Genomic DNA, 17,740 nt, shown 5'->3' with positions numbered 1-17,740 from the left:
GGCGTTCATTATCACTGAACTAGTATATATTTGTTTAGGGGCCAGTTGAAGGACGCCTCCGGGTGCGGGAATTTCTCGCTACATTGAAGACCTGTTGGTGACCTTCTGCTTTTGTTTTTTCTATGGTCGGGTTGTTGTCTCTTTGACACATTCCACATTTCCATTCTCAATTTTATCTCCATTCAATCGAAAATATGTAGGTTTACCACCCCTTTATGCATGATGGTAGTTTTCCAGGATATTTAAAAAACTTGTCTCTGATTTGTGCTAAAAATTTAAGTGCCCAGAATCATTAACCTTTTTAAACAATGGTAGTTAGAGAATATATAATTTTCAGGAAAAGAAATAATAAATTCATTTCCTTACGTTCATAAGAAATAGGAGACTACCAAAAAATACCTAAATAATTTGCCTTATAATGTACTACATCACCACACATATATGATTGATCATGATTTGTGGTGTTATTCTTATTTTTTTTTATTATAGCATTAGAAGAAGCCAACCAGGTAAAATGTTCCCTAGTACAACAAGTAGATGACTTACAAGAGAACGACAAGGCAGCAGTCCAGGAAATATCAAATCTTAGACACATCAATGAAGCTACAGAAAATGAATATCAAGACTTCAAAAAATGGTTTGTTTTGTGTCTCTTTATTGATTTAATCAAAGGGCATTCATTCATGGATGGGGAAAATCTTTACTCTCTAAATGAAAAACAAAAAATATAATTGGATACAATTGGGAGATGAACATATATTCTACCAATAGCATATATCTAAATGATAGATTTGAAGAAGTTTTCATTCTAGACTTTTTTCATTTTTTTCAAACATATTTTTCTTGATAAAAAAAATGATCTATACTATCATGACAACAGTTGATGACCACACCCAGCTATATGTTTATGCAAGTCAGTATCAATCATGGAAATAAAACTCGTAACCTACAAACAAATTAACTCCAAATTACAAAATCACATCATTTGCTCAAATAAATAGCCTCTAAAATTTGCAGAAAAATATAATAAATCTTGGAACCAAAGGACCATGTTGAGTAATCATACTTTGTCAGTCCCAGATAATGTTTGGAATCTGCTGTCGGGTAAACAAATCCTGCATCACCATGGCGTTAAAGAATAACTCAAAATTGAAATAAAGAGCAGGCATTGATTTTATAAGGCCCACATTCACTATCATGATAATGCCTGAATGAATTTCTTACTGTATATTGAAAACAGCGCATTATCATTTTTACACAAGAAGAAGTAGATCTAATATGACAAATTATATTTTGTAGGTCAAATGACAATCAAAGGAAATTGGCTAGTGAATTAGTAATGATCCAAGAGGAAAAAGAGAGGTAAAATTATAGTTTGTCATTAGAATTAAAGAAAGTACTGTGATTCATTTATTTTCATTGGTATCAATTTTCGTGAATTCAGTAAAACTTGCATTTTTCATGAATATTTGATTTCGTTGCTTGCCAATCTCTGCATCCAAAGCCTTTAGAAAATTTGTAATTCTTTGAACATTTGAATTCATGGTTCAATGGTACCCACAAAATCCACAAAAATTGGTATCCAACAAATAATAATGAATCTAGAATATTGAGTCACTTTTGCAACAATGTAATTTGATTTCATTTGAAAATATTGGTGTTCAACAGTTTTTAATTCTCCCCTTCGCATTGGTTAATAGTTTTTTTGAATAAGAATATTGTTAGATTTTGTGCAACTCCATAATCAGAAGCATGGTTAAGATTACGTAACAGACAATAATAATGGAACTACTTAATTGATGAAACACATGAAGTAAGTAATCAGGTAACAGTGCATGCCTTTTGTCAGGATAAATTGATTAGACTGACAGTAAGATTGTTTATGAAGGAAAAAGTCAATTCAGTCCAAAGACAACTTGGACACTATATAAAAAATGGCTTTACATTTAAACTCTTGTACCTTGTAATTAAGTGAGAATTTTTATGTTAGTTGTTCATTAGTCATGTCATTGTCAACACTTTCCAATTTGCACATTTGTATTAGGTTCCATTAGAGATTCTCCAAAATCAAAAGTTCTGACTAATTTTATTTGGAATCGGTCTGTTGTCTTCTGATGATAATTTTAAAGACTCATTTACACTTATAATAGTAACTTAAAAAAAGAAGATGAGGTATGATTGCCAATGAGACAACTCTCCACAAGGAACCAAATGACACAGAAATTTAAAACTATAGGTCGCTGTATGGCCTTCAACAATTAGTAAAGCTCATACTGTTTACTTCTCTATTTGACAGATTAGAGTTACTATCCGTAAACCTCCAGCGGACAGTGGACTCATTAAACGAAGACATAGATACTTTAGAGAATGATCTGTTTTCTACCAGAGAATTTTCATCAGAGCAAGCCTCCAGACTTGTCAAACTAGATGAAGATTTATCCCTGGCTAACCAAGAACTGAGTCATACCAGGCTGGAAAATATGGAACTTAGAGTAAGTATTTGACTATTTCCTGCTGGTTGTGAATTTCAAGGTAAATTAACTAGTTTAAATACAGATATTGAAACTGAAATAAGGTTCAACTTATGAAAATATGGAGATGTGGTTTAATTTGGCAATGAGAAAACTTTCCACTCGAAAACAAATGAAATGGATGTAAGCAATATCTTTTTCACTGCATTATAAATTCACCTTTGATGACTAGTATAATATTAAGATTACATCACTATATAGAACATATTAGGGATATTGACACAAGTCTTTTAAAATTCCTTCTCTGTGTTTATGATATTGTTTATATTTAGTAGAGTCCTAATCCTGTTTAACCTAAAGTTGCAAGAGACTAGTTATAATAATGATATTCAATAAAAAAGTGTTGCCACCACATAAAAAGCAAATTTAAGTAAATTGGGAAAACATGAGGAAACTTTGGAAAACATAGTAAGAATGTAAACATGGATACACAGAATAAATGGATATGAACAAACTTTGATATATTTGTAAATATTTTTTCTTTAGGATAGTTTGGCTGTGTTCAGAGGAAATCAGGACTATTTGCAGTAAGTTTTAGATAAATGTGACATGGTTTATTATGATTCAGTTTATGTAAGATTGGGAGAAATCACTTATCATTGGCTCATTATAATAATGTGCTCTTCATGGTGTATGTTTTCATAAGCAATGCAATATTTACTTAATTTTGTCACCTCATTTACTGTGGATTCATTTATTTTCGTGGGTACCAATTTTCGTGGTTTGAGGAAAACTTGCATATTCGTGGATATTTAATTTCGTGGTTTTGACAAAGTATGCATATATTCCTTAAGAAAATTTGCAATTCGTTGAATATTTAAATTCGTGGTTTCCCGGTACCCACGAAATCCACGAAAATTGGTATCCAACGAATAATAATGAATCCACAGTATATAGTTTTGCTACAGACCAATTTCTTTGCTATTATAATTTCACAAAAATCAAGACAAAAAGTAGTGGTTACCTCAGGCATAGATAACCTTAGCTGGATTTGGCAAAACTTTTAGGAATTTTGGTCCACAATGCTGTTCAACTTCCTACTTTATTTGCCCTTTTTAACTTTTTTGGATTCAAGCGTCACTGATGTCTTTTGTAGACGAAACGTGCGTCTGGCGTATATACAAAATTTAGTCCTGGTATCTATGATTAGTTTATTCACACACACCTATACAGGAACCTCTAATATTTACACTTATCAGTCACTTCAACTCCCTTGTAATATATTTCCTTTGATCTTGTTGACTGATGTTATTTTCATTATTGTAATGGTGAATTCTGCAACCAAAAAAACAGACATTATAAAAAGGAAATTCATTTTGACAGCCAATGTCAACAACCTCTGAAGAACAGAGTCCTTACTGGTACTTTGAGAATATGGTGGGGTTCAACAATTTTTTGGTGCCCTACCCCCTCTTTTTTTCTTATCTGAGACAATGGTGTTACACCACAACATGAAAACAAACCAAAAATCAGTTTGAAAGTGTGTGACTAGTAAGATTGGCTCTTAGCATAAAAAACAGTCCTACCAAAAATCTTTCATGAATGGTAAAGACAACTACTAAAGAAAAACAGTTGAGCACTATAAGAGTATAATTTAATTTTGGATGTAACGCGTCTTCTGATTGGCTGACGTTATTTTGTTATAAGCCCATAGACATAATTTAGTCATGTGACCGTGACGTCATCAACGTTTTTTCATGGTTTTCTACGGTTTAAAATGGAATTTAGAATTAAATTATAAGAAATGACTGTAATATTTTTTCTGTCTATTCGAAATAACATAAAAAATGTGGTGCACACTGTTAAATAACCCGCTACGCGCGTTATTCAGTGTGCACCACATTTTTTATGTTATTTCTTCATAGACAGAAAAAATATTACAGTCATTCCTTAAATAAATTTAATCAAGAGAAAACCACGGAGAGCAGAAAGTTTGAAAGTCTTACTTATATCAAAAGTATAAAAAAGGGGCAATCACTCTACCTACAAAACAAGAAAGCCATACCAGTATAAAACAAACATTTATTTGAACATGTATTACCCTTGAATGACATTGGTATTCAAACAACCATCTGTTTAGATGTGTTCAAAAGCTGAAAAAGTTAATTAAATATTTTCAAGGATTCTAAATTTTGTTAACACTTTCACTACTGAATTTATTTTTTTCGCGGGATTCCCTGGCCGAAATTTATTTGCACGAGCCGTTTGCCTGACCGATATTAATTTCACATGTGCTTCAGCAAAAAACGACCTCGTAGTTTTGGTCATTGAAAACTCGGGAACCGTAGCGAGTTGTGCGGTCAAATTTTGATAAAAAGTATATAAATATCATAGGTTGAGCGTCCGTAACCCTTTCATAGAGTGAGAGGCAGTTTACCTTAAAAACGTGTGTCGAAAACGTAGATTGATTGAGTCGGAAGATAATTTTTGTCATTGCCTACCGTATATCACTTTCACTTCCATTCGGCAACATTTCTTAAGCACACGTGTGTTTCAAAATTCTATTTCTATGAGCTACTGAATTATTTTCTTTCAAAACCCGTTTCCGTTTTCGTTTTCTTGGCAATAATACTTGTAAATCGAGACTGTCGTTCACGTAGATTTTGGCCGCCATTTGTTTACGGTTTCGAAAGAAGAAAGACAACTCGGGCTCGATAACGGACAATAACTCTTCGAGATGAGTTGTATAATACCCCCAGCGTTGATGTGCGATTACTGAACTAATTAAAAATAATTGTTAACTGCAATAATAATCGATGGGACTTCATTACTTTATGACTTAACCCCAGTAATGCCTTAATTCTTCCACATGTGAATGAGATAAAGCTTTCCAATAAATAAAAGTAAATGAACCCAAAAAGTGATTTTTTTTTAAAGTTCTAAATCCATGAAATTTCCAATAAATTTTGATTTGGGTCATGGGGGTTGTATAATATAAAAAAAAAATATTTAAGCATAAATAAATGTACTACAAATAAGCAAATATTCAGCTGTTATCTCAAGATAAAGAGCCTAGTGAATTTTTATTTTTTTTTGAAAATTGTTGAAATTAAATTTGAACTATGTAGTCAAAATTTAGGATGTATAAGATAACATAAAATTGACAAATACATCAACTGATGTTTGTTAAAGCAGCACAAATAAATACCAAAAGCTGGCATTTTATAAATTTATTTTCATCATAGTTAAATTTATTAATCACATGCAGTAGAGGTAAAGAAGATAATATATGCAGACAACTACTGAGTACTGTTTTATTTAAACTCATGATATGTACACACAGATGCAAGTCATTGAAAACTATTACCAAAAAGGGATTAAAATACATCATGTACATGTTTTACTGCAAAATGCAGTTTTAAAGTTCATTGATGGAAAGCTACACAAGGGAGCTGCATGATATAGTTTGTAATAACATTTGGAAGCTATGAAATTTGTTTTAGTTTATAATGCTGCACACTCATTGAATAGGATTCATATCATAAATTTTGATTTTAAAATTGAGTGAGGACAATGGAAACTATTTTATTTTTTTTATTTTCTGTTTATATTGTTGGTTATTTAATGGAATGGTTTGTCAAAAAGTGAATAAAAATTACTTGAGTGAGGTTGTTATACTATAACCATTGTTACCAGTCTATTAATTAATCTTTTACATCCAGCAGCAAGTGTTACTTACATATAAGCCTATATATTAATGTGGTATGAAGATACCTGCTTATGTGTACTAGTCCCATAAACAGTGTACATTTAAGAAGCTGAATTACAAGGTGACAGCTACAAGACCCTAATGTGGTCCCATTATCCCATTTCCAATTTGATCAGTTTTTTCTCTTACTCCTTACTACAACATGTATATGACTTGGCATCTGAGAGAAGAAGCAATTTATATACCATTTGAAGTCCCTTTATGAACACAAAAAAGATGTTTCCTAGTGTTAAAAATGGTTGCTTATATTGGCATTACAAATTGTAATAAAATTTAGGCACTGCCGCACTGGTCATTCATCTTTTGTGTTAGTGTGCAACATGAGGGGGAGTTCTTCCTCATAATTTCCAAAACAAAAAATTTAACCCCTATATTGTTTTCAGAAATATACAGGAACAGTAATATTTTACAATAATAAATGATGCCATCTCAAGATTAATCAGAAGCGACAGACAACACCTTATGTTATTTCACTTTGTGGAAAAAAATCACTTCCCTTCAGCAAAAAAAAATATTTTTTTCCCCCTTTCCAATTCTAAAAAAAAAAATAATGTTCCCTTCTAAAACAAATATAATTTTTTTCACTTCCCTTCTTTGACAATGTTTTTTTTTTTTTTTAAATGAGAAAGAAAACAATTTGTTACATAAAAATAATCATCTTGTCATCTTTCAGGATTTTTTTACTGTCTGTCAACATTATTTGTTTTTCAAAACAACTTTTAAAATTTTTGTATGCTGAACAAGACTTTTAAAAACCTCTGTCACAAGACGAGATACATCATGGAAAATAATTTACACTCGATTAAAATACAAATAAGATTGCAGAATATTGTCTCATCTTTCGAAACCACTTTGATGTAAAATAATAAATCTATGAGATGTAACAACACGTGTTTTTATGAACCGCACTATTTATAGACTCATCTGTCAATTTTGTCAATATCCGGTTCTATTTTAAATGAAAGTGGACTTTCGTTTTGTCGACCTACATACTGCAGTACAGCCTTTCAATGAAAAGAAATAAAACCCGTAGCACTACAGACTCCTGAGAGTGTCTAAAACGATGATAAAAGACTGACTCAATCGGTAATGAAAGGTTGACTGTCAAACGGCAACGAGAAATAATTATTTACAGTCGTGCACCTGATGGCGACAATCAAAGTCTCGATTTCAGGTTGTTTTACAAATATCCTTCTCACAACTCCAAAATATACGTACAATCACTACTTTTGTTCAAGTTAAACGACTTTCATGACCGCAGGTTAAGTTTTCTCAATGTTTCAACTCGAAATGAAACTCCTGACCATGATTGTTTATGATTCCGCCATTTTGTTTTTCACGAGTTTTTTTTTTCTCAACAATCTTTGAAAAAACATATTTTAACAGTGTTTTTACGCCCAAAACTAAAATATCGAATGCATTTGGTGTTTATCATAACATCCATGGAGCAACGGGGCCAAGAAACATGTTTAAACGTTATTTTTACTGTTTGCACTGTGACCTTCTAAAAATAGAAATCTATGTATCCTTAAGGATACATTCGGCATCTACACGGGGGTGCCAAAAGGATACATTTGGCATGCGCGCGGGTGTGCCAAAAGGATACATTCGGCATGCGCGCGGGTGTGCCAAAAGGATACATTCGGCATGAAAGGGTTATATCATTCATTGGAAGTTGTGTGTTGATAAACCATTTTTAAATGAGTTTTCTAGTAAAATCTAAATTCTTATTTAAAAACTCATTCTCGGTTGTCTGTTCAAACCAGAATAGGTTTTCAGGCTGTATGAATTTAAGATGTAAACTGTTTACTAAAGAAATCTTATTCTAGTTGGTACTTTTGTGTCATTGTAGACAGGGTATTGATCTAGCAGAGAGTGAGCTCCGAAGAAAGTCCTCAGAACTTGAGACCCGGAAGGCTGAGCTAAGGGAGAGCACTTTCTTATTAGTGGAACTGGAAAACAAAATGGCTAGTTTGTTACAAGGTTTGAGGAGCAGAGCAGGACTTGATAGATCACATATAAATGTATGATTGATTTTATTTGTTTTAATGATACATAAGCTATGAAGTTGTTCACATATTATCATATACATTTAATACACTGGAAAAAGAAAAAGAAGTAAAAATATGTCCAAGCAATTTTATTCATATTCCGAGTTTTTAGTATGGTGACAATTAATCATTTAGCTGAAACACTTTAATTTGGAAAATGCTGACTCAAACTTTTACCTTATATTTCCATAGATATTATTTGGGTCTCAAATCAATACAAATAAAATAAAGAATCAGCTTAAATTTTGGTAAATTACCTTTTTATATGCTATTAAGTCTTGTGTGAAAATTAAATGGGTGTTTGGGGCAAAATATTTTACCTTGTATGGTAAGGAAAAACACCCAAGGAGTCCAAACATTTGACACAAATTCCAAAACCTCACCTAAGTACATCCTTAAGATCACTGTTTAAAAAATACAACTGATCTACTAACAAATAAAATTTCCACAATGACATGAAGACATGTACTTGTAAAATAAACAAGATTTTTTTTTATTTTAGTCAAGTCCACTAACCAGCTGTATGAAACCAAGGTTAAAACCATCAGCTAAGAAGTCTGCAAGGAAGCCACAAACAAACAATATATCAGACTCTTGTCGTAAAACCCAGGATCGGTCATTCTTATCTATGGTCATTAAAGCAGCAGAAGGCCAGAGTGACAGTGAATATGAATCCTGTAAATCTAGTCCCAGTGACAAATCATCTAGGAGTATCTCACCCTACATAGAGGGTGTCACACCGTTCGATGAAATGTCTACTATTTGTGAAAAACTGAAAGACAGAGACTCCATTGAGGAAAGTCCTAGCGCCCAGAGTAGGGATAGGTTAGGTTTTTCTAAGAGAAATAGTGCCTTTGCCCCAGTAAGAACTGGAACTAGTGTAATCAAATCCAAGCCTGGACCATTAGATTCTACGATGAAGAATATCAGTGTTATGTCACAGTCACAATTAGAGGATACTAACCTAAGGTTGGCTGAACAGATAGAATGTATTGGTGAAACATTTAGTGAAATTATTAGATGTGCTAGTATCATAGAAAAGGCTTCAAGGCTTTCTATCGATGATTTACAATTAGAAAAGTAAGTTTAACTTTTACATGTGTTTTACCATATTTATGAGAAAAATGTAATGTTTGTCTCATAGCTAATTTCTTATATGAACACTGTTTACTTTACCATTATTTTTTTTTATTTAAGGAATGACTGTAATATTTTTTCTGTCTATGAAGAAATAACATAAAAAATGTGGTGCACACTGAATAACGCACGTAGCGGGTTATTTAACAGTGTGCACCACATTTTTTATGTTATTTCGAATAGACAGAAAAAATATTACAGTCATTTCTTATAATTTAATTCTAAATTCCATTTTAATCTGTAGAAAACCTTGAAAAAACGTTGATGACGTCACGGTCACATGACTAAATTATGTCTATGGTCTGATAACAAAATAACGTCAGCCAATCAGAAGACGCGTTACATCCAAAATTAAATTATTGTATATGGTATACAAAGTTACTAAAGATAAAATGATATAAAATTGAAGGTTATACACAAATAAGAAGAAGTGATCTGATGTCCAATGAGATAATTTTCCACCAAAGCTCAAGGACAGGGATGTGATATTAAAGGTTACTATATTGTCTTAGATAATTTAACAATGAGCAAAACCTACACACTATAGTAAGGTATTATGCCTAGGGGTAGTGAAAATATGAAACAATTCAAAAGAGAACAAAACAATCAGTTTGATTAGATTGACTCAAATTATTTTAAAAAAAACAGTATGCAAAAAATTCGTTTGCTTTTATTTTTTTTACTCTCTTTTATGCTTTTCTCTTTCTTATTGTACATTTTCTTTGTAATTTACAGTAAAGAATTGTGTGAACAATTAGATATATGCCAAACATCAGAACAGAGAACAAAAGAAGAGTTGTCTTTGAAGAAAAGTCATCTTACTGAAGCAGAGGCAAACATTTCCACACTGACAGAAAACATTACAAGTCTGTCTGACAAGATGGGATTCTATGTAAAGCAGGAGGCAGAAATAAGTGTAGGTGTTAGCCTCATATTTATTTTATTAGAGCTGTTCCATAAAAAAAAACAGTTCCCCCGCCCCAGGGAAGTCATTTTTTAAATTTTATGTGGGTGGTTGTATTTGAATAACCAAAATGCAAAGGGAGTGGTGCTCTAATTTATTTTTATTTCTGTGGGTGGTGTGGGTTAGAAAAAAATGTGGTCCCTTGGGGACATGGCTATTTCTGGAATAGCCATAAGGGGTTATACAATCAAAAAAGAAGTAATAAACATTCTAAATTTGATCTCTTAATCTCTTTTATGCGTCAAAGAGTTCTTTTTTCATATGTTTGATGAGCCTCAGTCATACTTTGTGTAAACAAAATATTACAACTTTCTCAAAATATTAGTCAAACTGATATTTTAGGCTTCATTCAGTTCAAAGTCCAATTTAATTTCTCCATCCATTTCATTATTTCATTTCATTTATAAAATTACCATGTTAAACTAAAAAGGAAACATCATATTGTATGTATATGAATTTCAATTTTGACTAATTTTGGTCAAACATTAAAATAAATCATTATATATATTTTATAGTATTTGAAATCCCACCTCTCCAATGCAAAGTCACAGATTGAACAGCTAGAGGCAGAAAAACAGATCTTATCTGGTCAGTTAAAGGCCGTACTGGCAGGTGTGACAGGAGAACCAACTGGCAACTTTGCTAAATATCACAATGATATTACTACTCTTAAACTGAAGGTAAACATAAATAATCAGTAGCTAAATACCTTAACCATGTAACTACACATAAACTGGAAGTCAACAAAAATATCAAGTAGCTACTGTTGTGTTTAGGAGGAATATGTTGGGTTTTATTTGTGGATTGAGGAAAACTTGCATTTTCTTGGATATTAAAATGATTTCATGGTCTTGCCCAATTTTGCATACATGCCTTTAGAAAATGTGTCATTTGTTGTACATGTAATTTTCGTGGTTCACCTGTAACCACAAAATCCACGAAGATTGGTATCCAACGAATTATAATGAATTCACAATAGATTCCAGCACTACAACAAGTGTGTTACAATATTTTTCCACTGGAGACAGTTATTTTTTTAACATTTAAAGCGTGAGGCTTGCCAAACTATTTAAATGATTAAAAATAACTAAATTGAGAGTGGAAAAATATTTCTATATACACAAGTTAAACTGGTGGAATGGGTTTCTCTAATGACTTTTATCCTCCCCTTTCAAAGATTTTCAGAAAGTTGTGTTCTTTATATGTGACCATCAGTCATGTTCGCCTTTTTTTATGACATCACAATAGGAAAATTCAGAGGAAACCAAGAAAATCTGATATCATATAATTAAATTTGGAACAATCAATTGCCGAAAACAGATATTTCACAACTAAAGATAATATTTTTCTCACATCAAGTAAATGTTGTCAAAATTTGCAAAAGTTAAAAGCATAAAAATTTAACGATTGTAATTAGTAATTCTTTTTTGGGTATGAGCAGTAGACAATTATATATGGTTTATATAAATGGAAAAGATAATCTTCTTTATTGAAATGGAAATAAAAGTATTGTATTTGAACACTTTTGCCAAAAAAGCAAATAAGGTTTTGGTATAATATGATTGTCAAACTATCCATCAAAGACAAAATAAATAGACAGAAGATTAATGTCCATCTGGGTTTAAAAAAAATCAACACAAAAACAACTACAAGTAAAAACCTGATATAAGAATTCAGTCATTTTTTGGAATTGATATTTTCAAACATATATTCTTAAGGTGGTACCCAACACTTTCACTAAAATTAATTTGGCTCGTTTAATTTTCATAAAATTTTGTTAAAATATTTACTTTGACCCTTTAACAAAAATATAAAAATTTTAAAAATTTTGAACCAACCATTTTGTCAGAAAAATTACACTGGTTATAAAGCAGTTTCACAAACACAAATTTTGATCATTGAGAAGCTTAATATTCCCTTTACAACACAACGTAATTAAAACGTTAAGCTGACTTTACAGAGTTATCTCCCTGTAGTGTTAGGTACCACCTTAACTGCTTTAGAAATACAAAGCAATAATAACTATTAAATGAAGATGAAAATTATATTTAATTTATTTCAGATTCAGAAATTAAAAGAAAAGGTGAAACAAGGGGAAGAATACCATGAAACTTTAGCTATAAAGGCTTCTAAGAGGGTAAGTTGAAACAGAAAATATCATGCATCTGCTTTGAAGCAAAAATGTATTGAATGTATTTTCTACAATCAAAAGTGACAATTGAAATTGTGAATTAAATGGGGAATATGTCAAAGAGACAACCTGACCAAAGAGTTATACATTTAGTGGGAGGTGTATACTTCAATGACATTGTCTGTCTATTCATACTTTTGACTTTTTGTCACATATTTCTCAGCTTTTTAACTCGCGGCAGATTCCAAATAACAAAGTTGAAAAGTTCCCAAAATTATGTTTAACAAAATCAACACCAATGAAGTTCTGTTTTGGAATGCATGTTATACTTATATAAGTAAACACTTTTTGACAAAAAATGGATCTATTCACATTATATTTTTTTAAATAAAGAACACCTTAAAAAAATGTTGCTATCATAACAAAATTGACAGACATTTTGACGGAAAATTCTTATGTTAGCAACACAAAAAATCCTGATATTTTCAGTATTTTCAAGGTTTGGATGTATATCTTGATTTAATATGAAAGGCAAATAGGAATAAAACATTTCTGAACATCTGCACCAATAAAAAAGGAATTGGAATAACTTTAAAAAAGGTATTTCTTGGAGTTGCTAACATAAGATTTGACAGACATGAACAATGCTGCTAACATAAGATTTGACAGAAATTAAGTCGTTGCTAACATAATATTTGACGGACTTTTTTGTTGCTAACATAACATTTGACAGACTTTTTTGTTGCTAACATAATATTTGACGGACTTTTTTGTTGCTAACATAATATTTGACGGACTTTTTTGTTGCTAACATAAGATTTGACGGACATTATTGTTGCTAACATAAAATTTGACGGACTAAATAGTGTTGCTAACATAAGATGTTGACAGACTTGTTGCTAACATAAGATTGTGCTAACATAAATAAATTTGACGGACAATATATCTTTGAGATTTTTAACCAACATTGGAGATCTTATCCTAGTTGAAAGTCATATTAAGAACTCCTGCAAAATACCGCTGCCTGAAATTTAAAAAGATTTCAACCCAGGACAGATAACTCTAATTTGTAACACATCCAAATGTTGCTAACATAAAATGTCAAGTTTGACAGAAATTATGTTAGCAACAGATTTGATAAAACTATTGATTAAATAAAGTAAATTGAAAGATCCAAAATGTGTATGTTTAATGTACATTATGAAATACAATTTTAACAGGCTTATATAAGTACCTACAATGATGTGGCAAGATTTTATGAACCTGTTGCTATCATAACATTTATTGACAGACGAGCACCTAATAAGTAAGGTACTTGAAATTGAAAAAAACATATATCACAGATGTTTTTAACAAAAGAAAAGCAAAAGATTTGGAAACAGGGATGTTTGAATAATCAGACTACACTAATAAAAATTATTATACCAGTGTCAACTTAAAGCCTCTTAAAACATGAACCTTGTGTCAAAAAAATGGGAAGTAATTTCCGTCAAACATTTCACATTTTTCAACTTGTTTTGATCATTTCTACTTTTAATGGAAACAATCATATCCAATAATTGGTTTGCTTGCTTTATATAACATTACTATTCAATAAAACATTCACATATTATCATTCAAATAACAGTTAGTATTATTTTTCTTAATTTGTTCTTTTTGACAGAAATTTTCTTTTCTTTTTGGAATCTGCCTCACCTGGCCCAAAGGACCAAGTGAGCTTTTCTCATCACTTGGCATCCGGAGTCGGCTTCGTTAACTTTTACAAAAATCTTCTCCCCTGAAACTACTGGTCCAAATTTAACCGAACCACAATCATCATTCGGGTATTTAGTTTAAAAGATGTGTCCAGTGACCTGGACAACTAACCAAGATGGCTGCCATAGCTAAAAATAGTACATAGGGGTAAAATGCAGTTTTTGGCTCATATCTCTGAAACCAAAGCATTTAGAGCAAATCTGAAATGGTGTAAAACTGTTTATTAGGTCAAATTCTATCTGCCCTGAAATTTTCTTACCAATCAGGCAACATGTTGTATGGTTGCTACCCCTGAATTGGTAATTTTAAGAAAATTTTGCAGCTTTTGGTTATTATCCAGGGATCTCCATGGATGAAAATTGAACGATGGAGGAACTTTCACTATTACAAACCGTGTCAAAGTTGTACAGTGTAGCGCGATCGGAAGTATTTTATCCCTCCATACAAGGAATGGTGATCATGCTAATTCATTGCTTATTTAAATTATATTTATTTGAATTTTCATTATAGAATTAGAAGTATCAATATTTTCATTTATTGTCGTTTTTAACCATTCAAATGCCAAGTCTTCATGGTCCCCCCTTAGTCGAGAATGACCAAAAAGCTGTCATGAAGGTCTCCATGTAGATTTCTTGTTTTTTTGGTAATTGTTATGGGGGTAAAAAATCATATGATGTGGAGCTTATTTTTCATGGACACTGTCAAATTTAGAACCCATTACCGGTATGGCTGATTTCAGCAACAACAAAACGATTCGTACGGGTTATGTAAAAGGTTAAAGAGATTTGTAAAGCAAACTTTAACAAATGAAAAGGTTTTTAATGACTTTATCTGGCAAATTGATACTGTGCAACATGTATCTTTCGAGTCTGAATAGAAACCGGAAACGCGGATGTATCAATTTGATTGTAATATACGAAATGAATTCGGAATTACGATACGATATTTCTTTACAGAAAATATTTAAAGTTTTTACTTTTAAACTTTTAAAGTAATTCTAAATTATCGTTACAGCAGTACTCGAGTTATTTGCGATGAAATAATATTTACTATTTTGCGTCTTATTTTGTACTTTTTTAAAAAGGGGGATGCTGATTGCGTAAGTCAAAACAAAGCACGTGTTCGACTTGTTAAAATGTTTTCTTTGTAACTGGATTATTAATTTATTTATTTAATATAAATTATCATAATCTTTTGCTAAAACTTAGTTGATTATTTCGACAAATGAATCGTTTATCCTCAGATAGTATTCTCGTGTCTGGTTTGTTGATCTACCTGTACAAGCTCAGGTACAAGTGATTAGCGATCTTAATCCGTAGATTCCTCAGGCGTTAGAACTGTATTGGATTATAACATAAAAAGCCTAAGGGTTATGCAATTACATGCATTTGATTATAATTGATAAAAAAAATGGCGTCGGGCTACAAAAAACGATGAAGTCTTGAACGATGGCGGAAGACATTTAATGATGGCGCAAGAGAATTTAACGATGGCGCGAGTCATTTGACGATGGCGCATGACATTTGAACGATGGCGGGGCGCCATCGTCAAACAGGCCATGGAGATCCCTGATTATCTTGACTATTATTATAGATAGAGATAAACTGTAAACAGCAATAATGTACAGCAAAATAAGATCTACAAATAAGTCAACATGATCAAAATGGTTGCCCTATATCACGTTTATCATGTTTATAGTCAATTTTTAACAATTTTCATAAATTTGTGTAAATTTTTGTAAAGTATTTCCCCCTGTTACTACTGGGCCGAGTTCATTATAGAAATATATAATTGTAAGCAGTAAGAATGTTCAGTAAAATATCAGTAAAGTAAGATCTACAAACACATCACCATCACCGAAACACAATTTTGTCATGAATCCATATGTGTACTTAGTTTAATATGCAAAAAGACCAAGTTGAGCGACACAGGCTCTTTAGAACCTCTAGTTATATTAAGGAATGATCGAGTATTTGGTCTACATCTGAATTTTCAGCTTAACAAACCTTCACTACCATTGATAGTTTGGATTTTCATTATACCCACTAAACATCCAAATTTTTGTAAATGTCTAATTAGTAATAACATATATGGTATAAAATTGAGAATGGAAATGGGGAATGTGACAAAGACCAAAGGGCAGAAAACAGCCAAAGGCCACCTATTGGTCTTCAACACAGCCAGAAAATCCAGCACCAGGAAGCATCCTTTAGCTGACCCCTAAACAATTATGTATACTAGTTCAGTGAAAATAGATGTCATACTATTATTAAAACTTCAAACACACAAAATGAACTAAAACAAAAAAACATTCAAGACTAACTGAGGCCAGGGGCTCCAGACTTGGGACAGGCACACAAATGTGGCAGGGTTAAACTTGTTAAGTGAGATCTCAACCCTCCCCCTATACCTTTTAGCCAATGTAAAAAAAAAATAATCAAAGCAATACACAGTTTAAAAGAAGATTGAGCCCGATTTCAGAATAGGTAACAAAAGAAAATAGGCAAAATTACAATGATACATAAATAGGAACACCTTGCAAATTTTGTTATTAATAATAAAATTTATATGTTTTTAGATAAAAACTTTAGATGAAAATTGGAAGAAAGCTGAAGAGGAAGTGTACAAGTTTGATCAGTTAGTGGATACAATCAGGGAGGTAAGTCAAAAGAGGAAATGTACAAGTTTGATCAGTTAGTGAATACAATCAGGCAGGTAAGTAAACATAGTAAGTGTACAAGTTGGATCAAATAGTGGATACAATCAGTGATGTAAGTCAAAAGAGGAAATGTACAAGTTTGATCAAATAGTGGAAACAATCAGGGAGGTAAGTCAAAAGAGGAAGTGTACACGTTTGATCAAATAGTGGATACAATCAGTGAGGTAAGTCAAAAGAGGAAGTGTACAAGTTTTATCAGTTAGTGGATACAATCAGGGAGGTAAGTAAACATAGGAAGTGTACAAATTTGATCAGTTAGTGGATACAATCAGAGAGTTAAGTCAACATAGGAAGTGTACATGTTTGATCAGTTAGTGGCTACAATCAGGGAGGTAAGTAAACATAGGAAGTGTACAAGTTTGATAAGCCAGTGGATACATTAAAGGAGGAAAGTCAAAATGGGAAGTGTACAAGTTTGATCAGTAAGTGGATATAATCAGGGAGGTAAGTCGAAATTGGAAATGTTACACGTTTGATAATTTAGTGGATACAATCAGGGGAGGTAAGTCAGAATATAAAGTGTACAAGATTGAGGGTTAATTGACTTGAAAGACTCATATTTTGTTTAAAAAAGTTGTATGTTTTCCAAGAATGTAAGTATAATGTATAGAACATTGACTCATGTGTTTTATAGGTCATTCAATTTTATTTCTTGTGGTTAATATTTTTAAGAAATTAAAAATAGTCTTTTTACAATTTCTCAATACTTCATTAAAATTGTGAAAATGAAGTAATTTTTTATG

The 17,740-nt window shown here is 31.8% G+C and overlaps 1 protein-coding gene across 2 annotated transcripts in view; it reads left to right on the top strand.

Moving 5' to 3' along the window:
* LOC143075739 (uncharacterized) overlaps positions 1-17,740 on the top strand; it is a 29,863-nt gene that overhangs the window by 10,287 nt on the left and 1,836 nt on the right. For both annotated transcript variants that reach the window (XM_076251296.1, XM_076251297.1), the window contains exons 13-22: positions 490-637; positions 1,300-1,362; positions 2,297-2,492; positions 3,018-3,058; positions 8,093-8,264; positions 8,794-9,371; positions 10,164-10,344; positions 10,908-11,072; positions 12,455-12,529; positions 16,857-16,937. In XM_076251296.1, the coding sequence (XP_076107411.1) occupies positions 490-637; positions 1,300-1,362; positions 2,297-2,492; positions 3,018-3,058; positions 8,093-8,264; positions 8,794-9,371; positions 10,164-10,344; positions 10,908-11,072; positions 12,455-12,529; positions 16,857-16,937 (1,700 nt within the window). The remainder of the gene's footprint in view (positions 1-489; positions 638-1,299; positions 1,363-2,296; positions 2,493-3,017; positions 3,059-8,092; positions 8,265-8,793; positions 9,372-10,163; positions 10,345-10,907; positions 11,073-12,454; positions 12,530-16,856; positions 16,938-17,740) is intronic.

This window comes from Mytilus galloprovincialis, chromosome 5 (genome assembly GCF_965363235.1).
Source record: "Mytilus galloprovincialis chromosome 5, xbMytGall1.hap1.1, whole genome shotgun sequence".
NCBI classification, from domain to species: Eukaryota; Metazoa; Mollusca; class Bivalvia; order Mytilida; family Mytilidae; genus Mytilus; species Mytilus galloprovincialis.
This window is presented reverse-complemented; position numbering and strand designations above follow the sequence as displayed.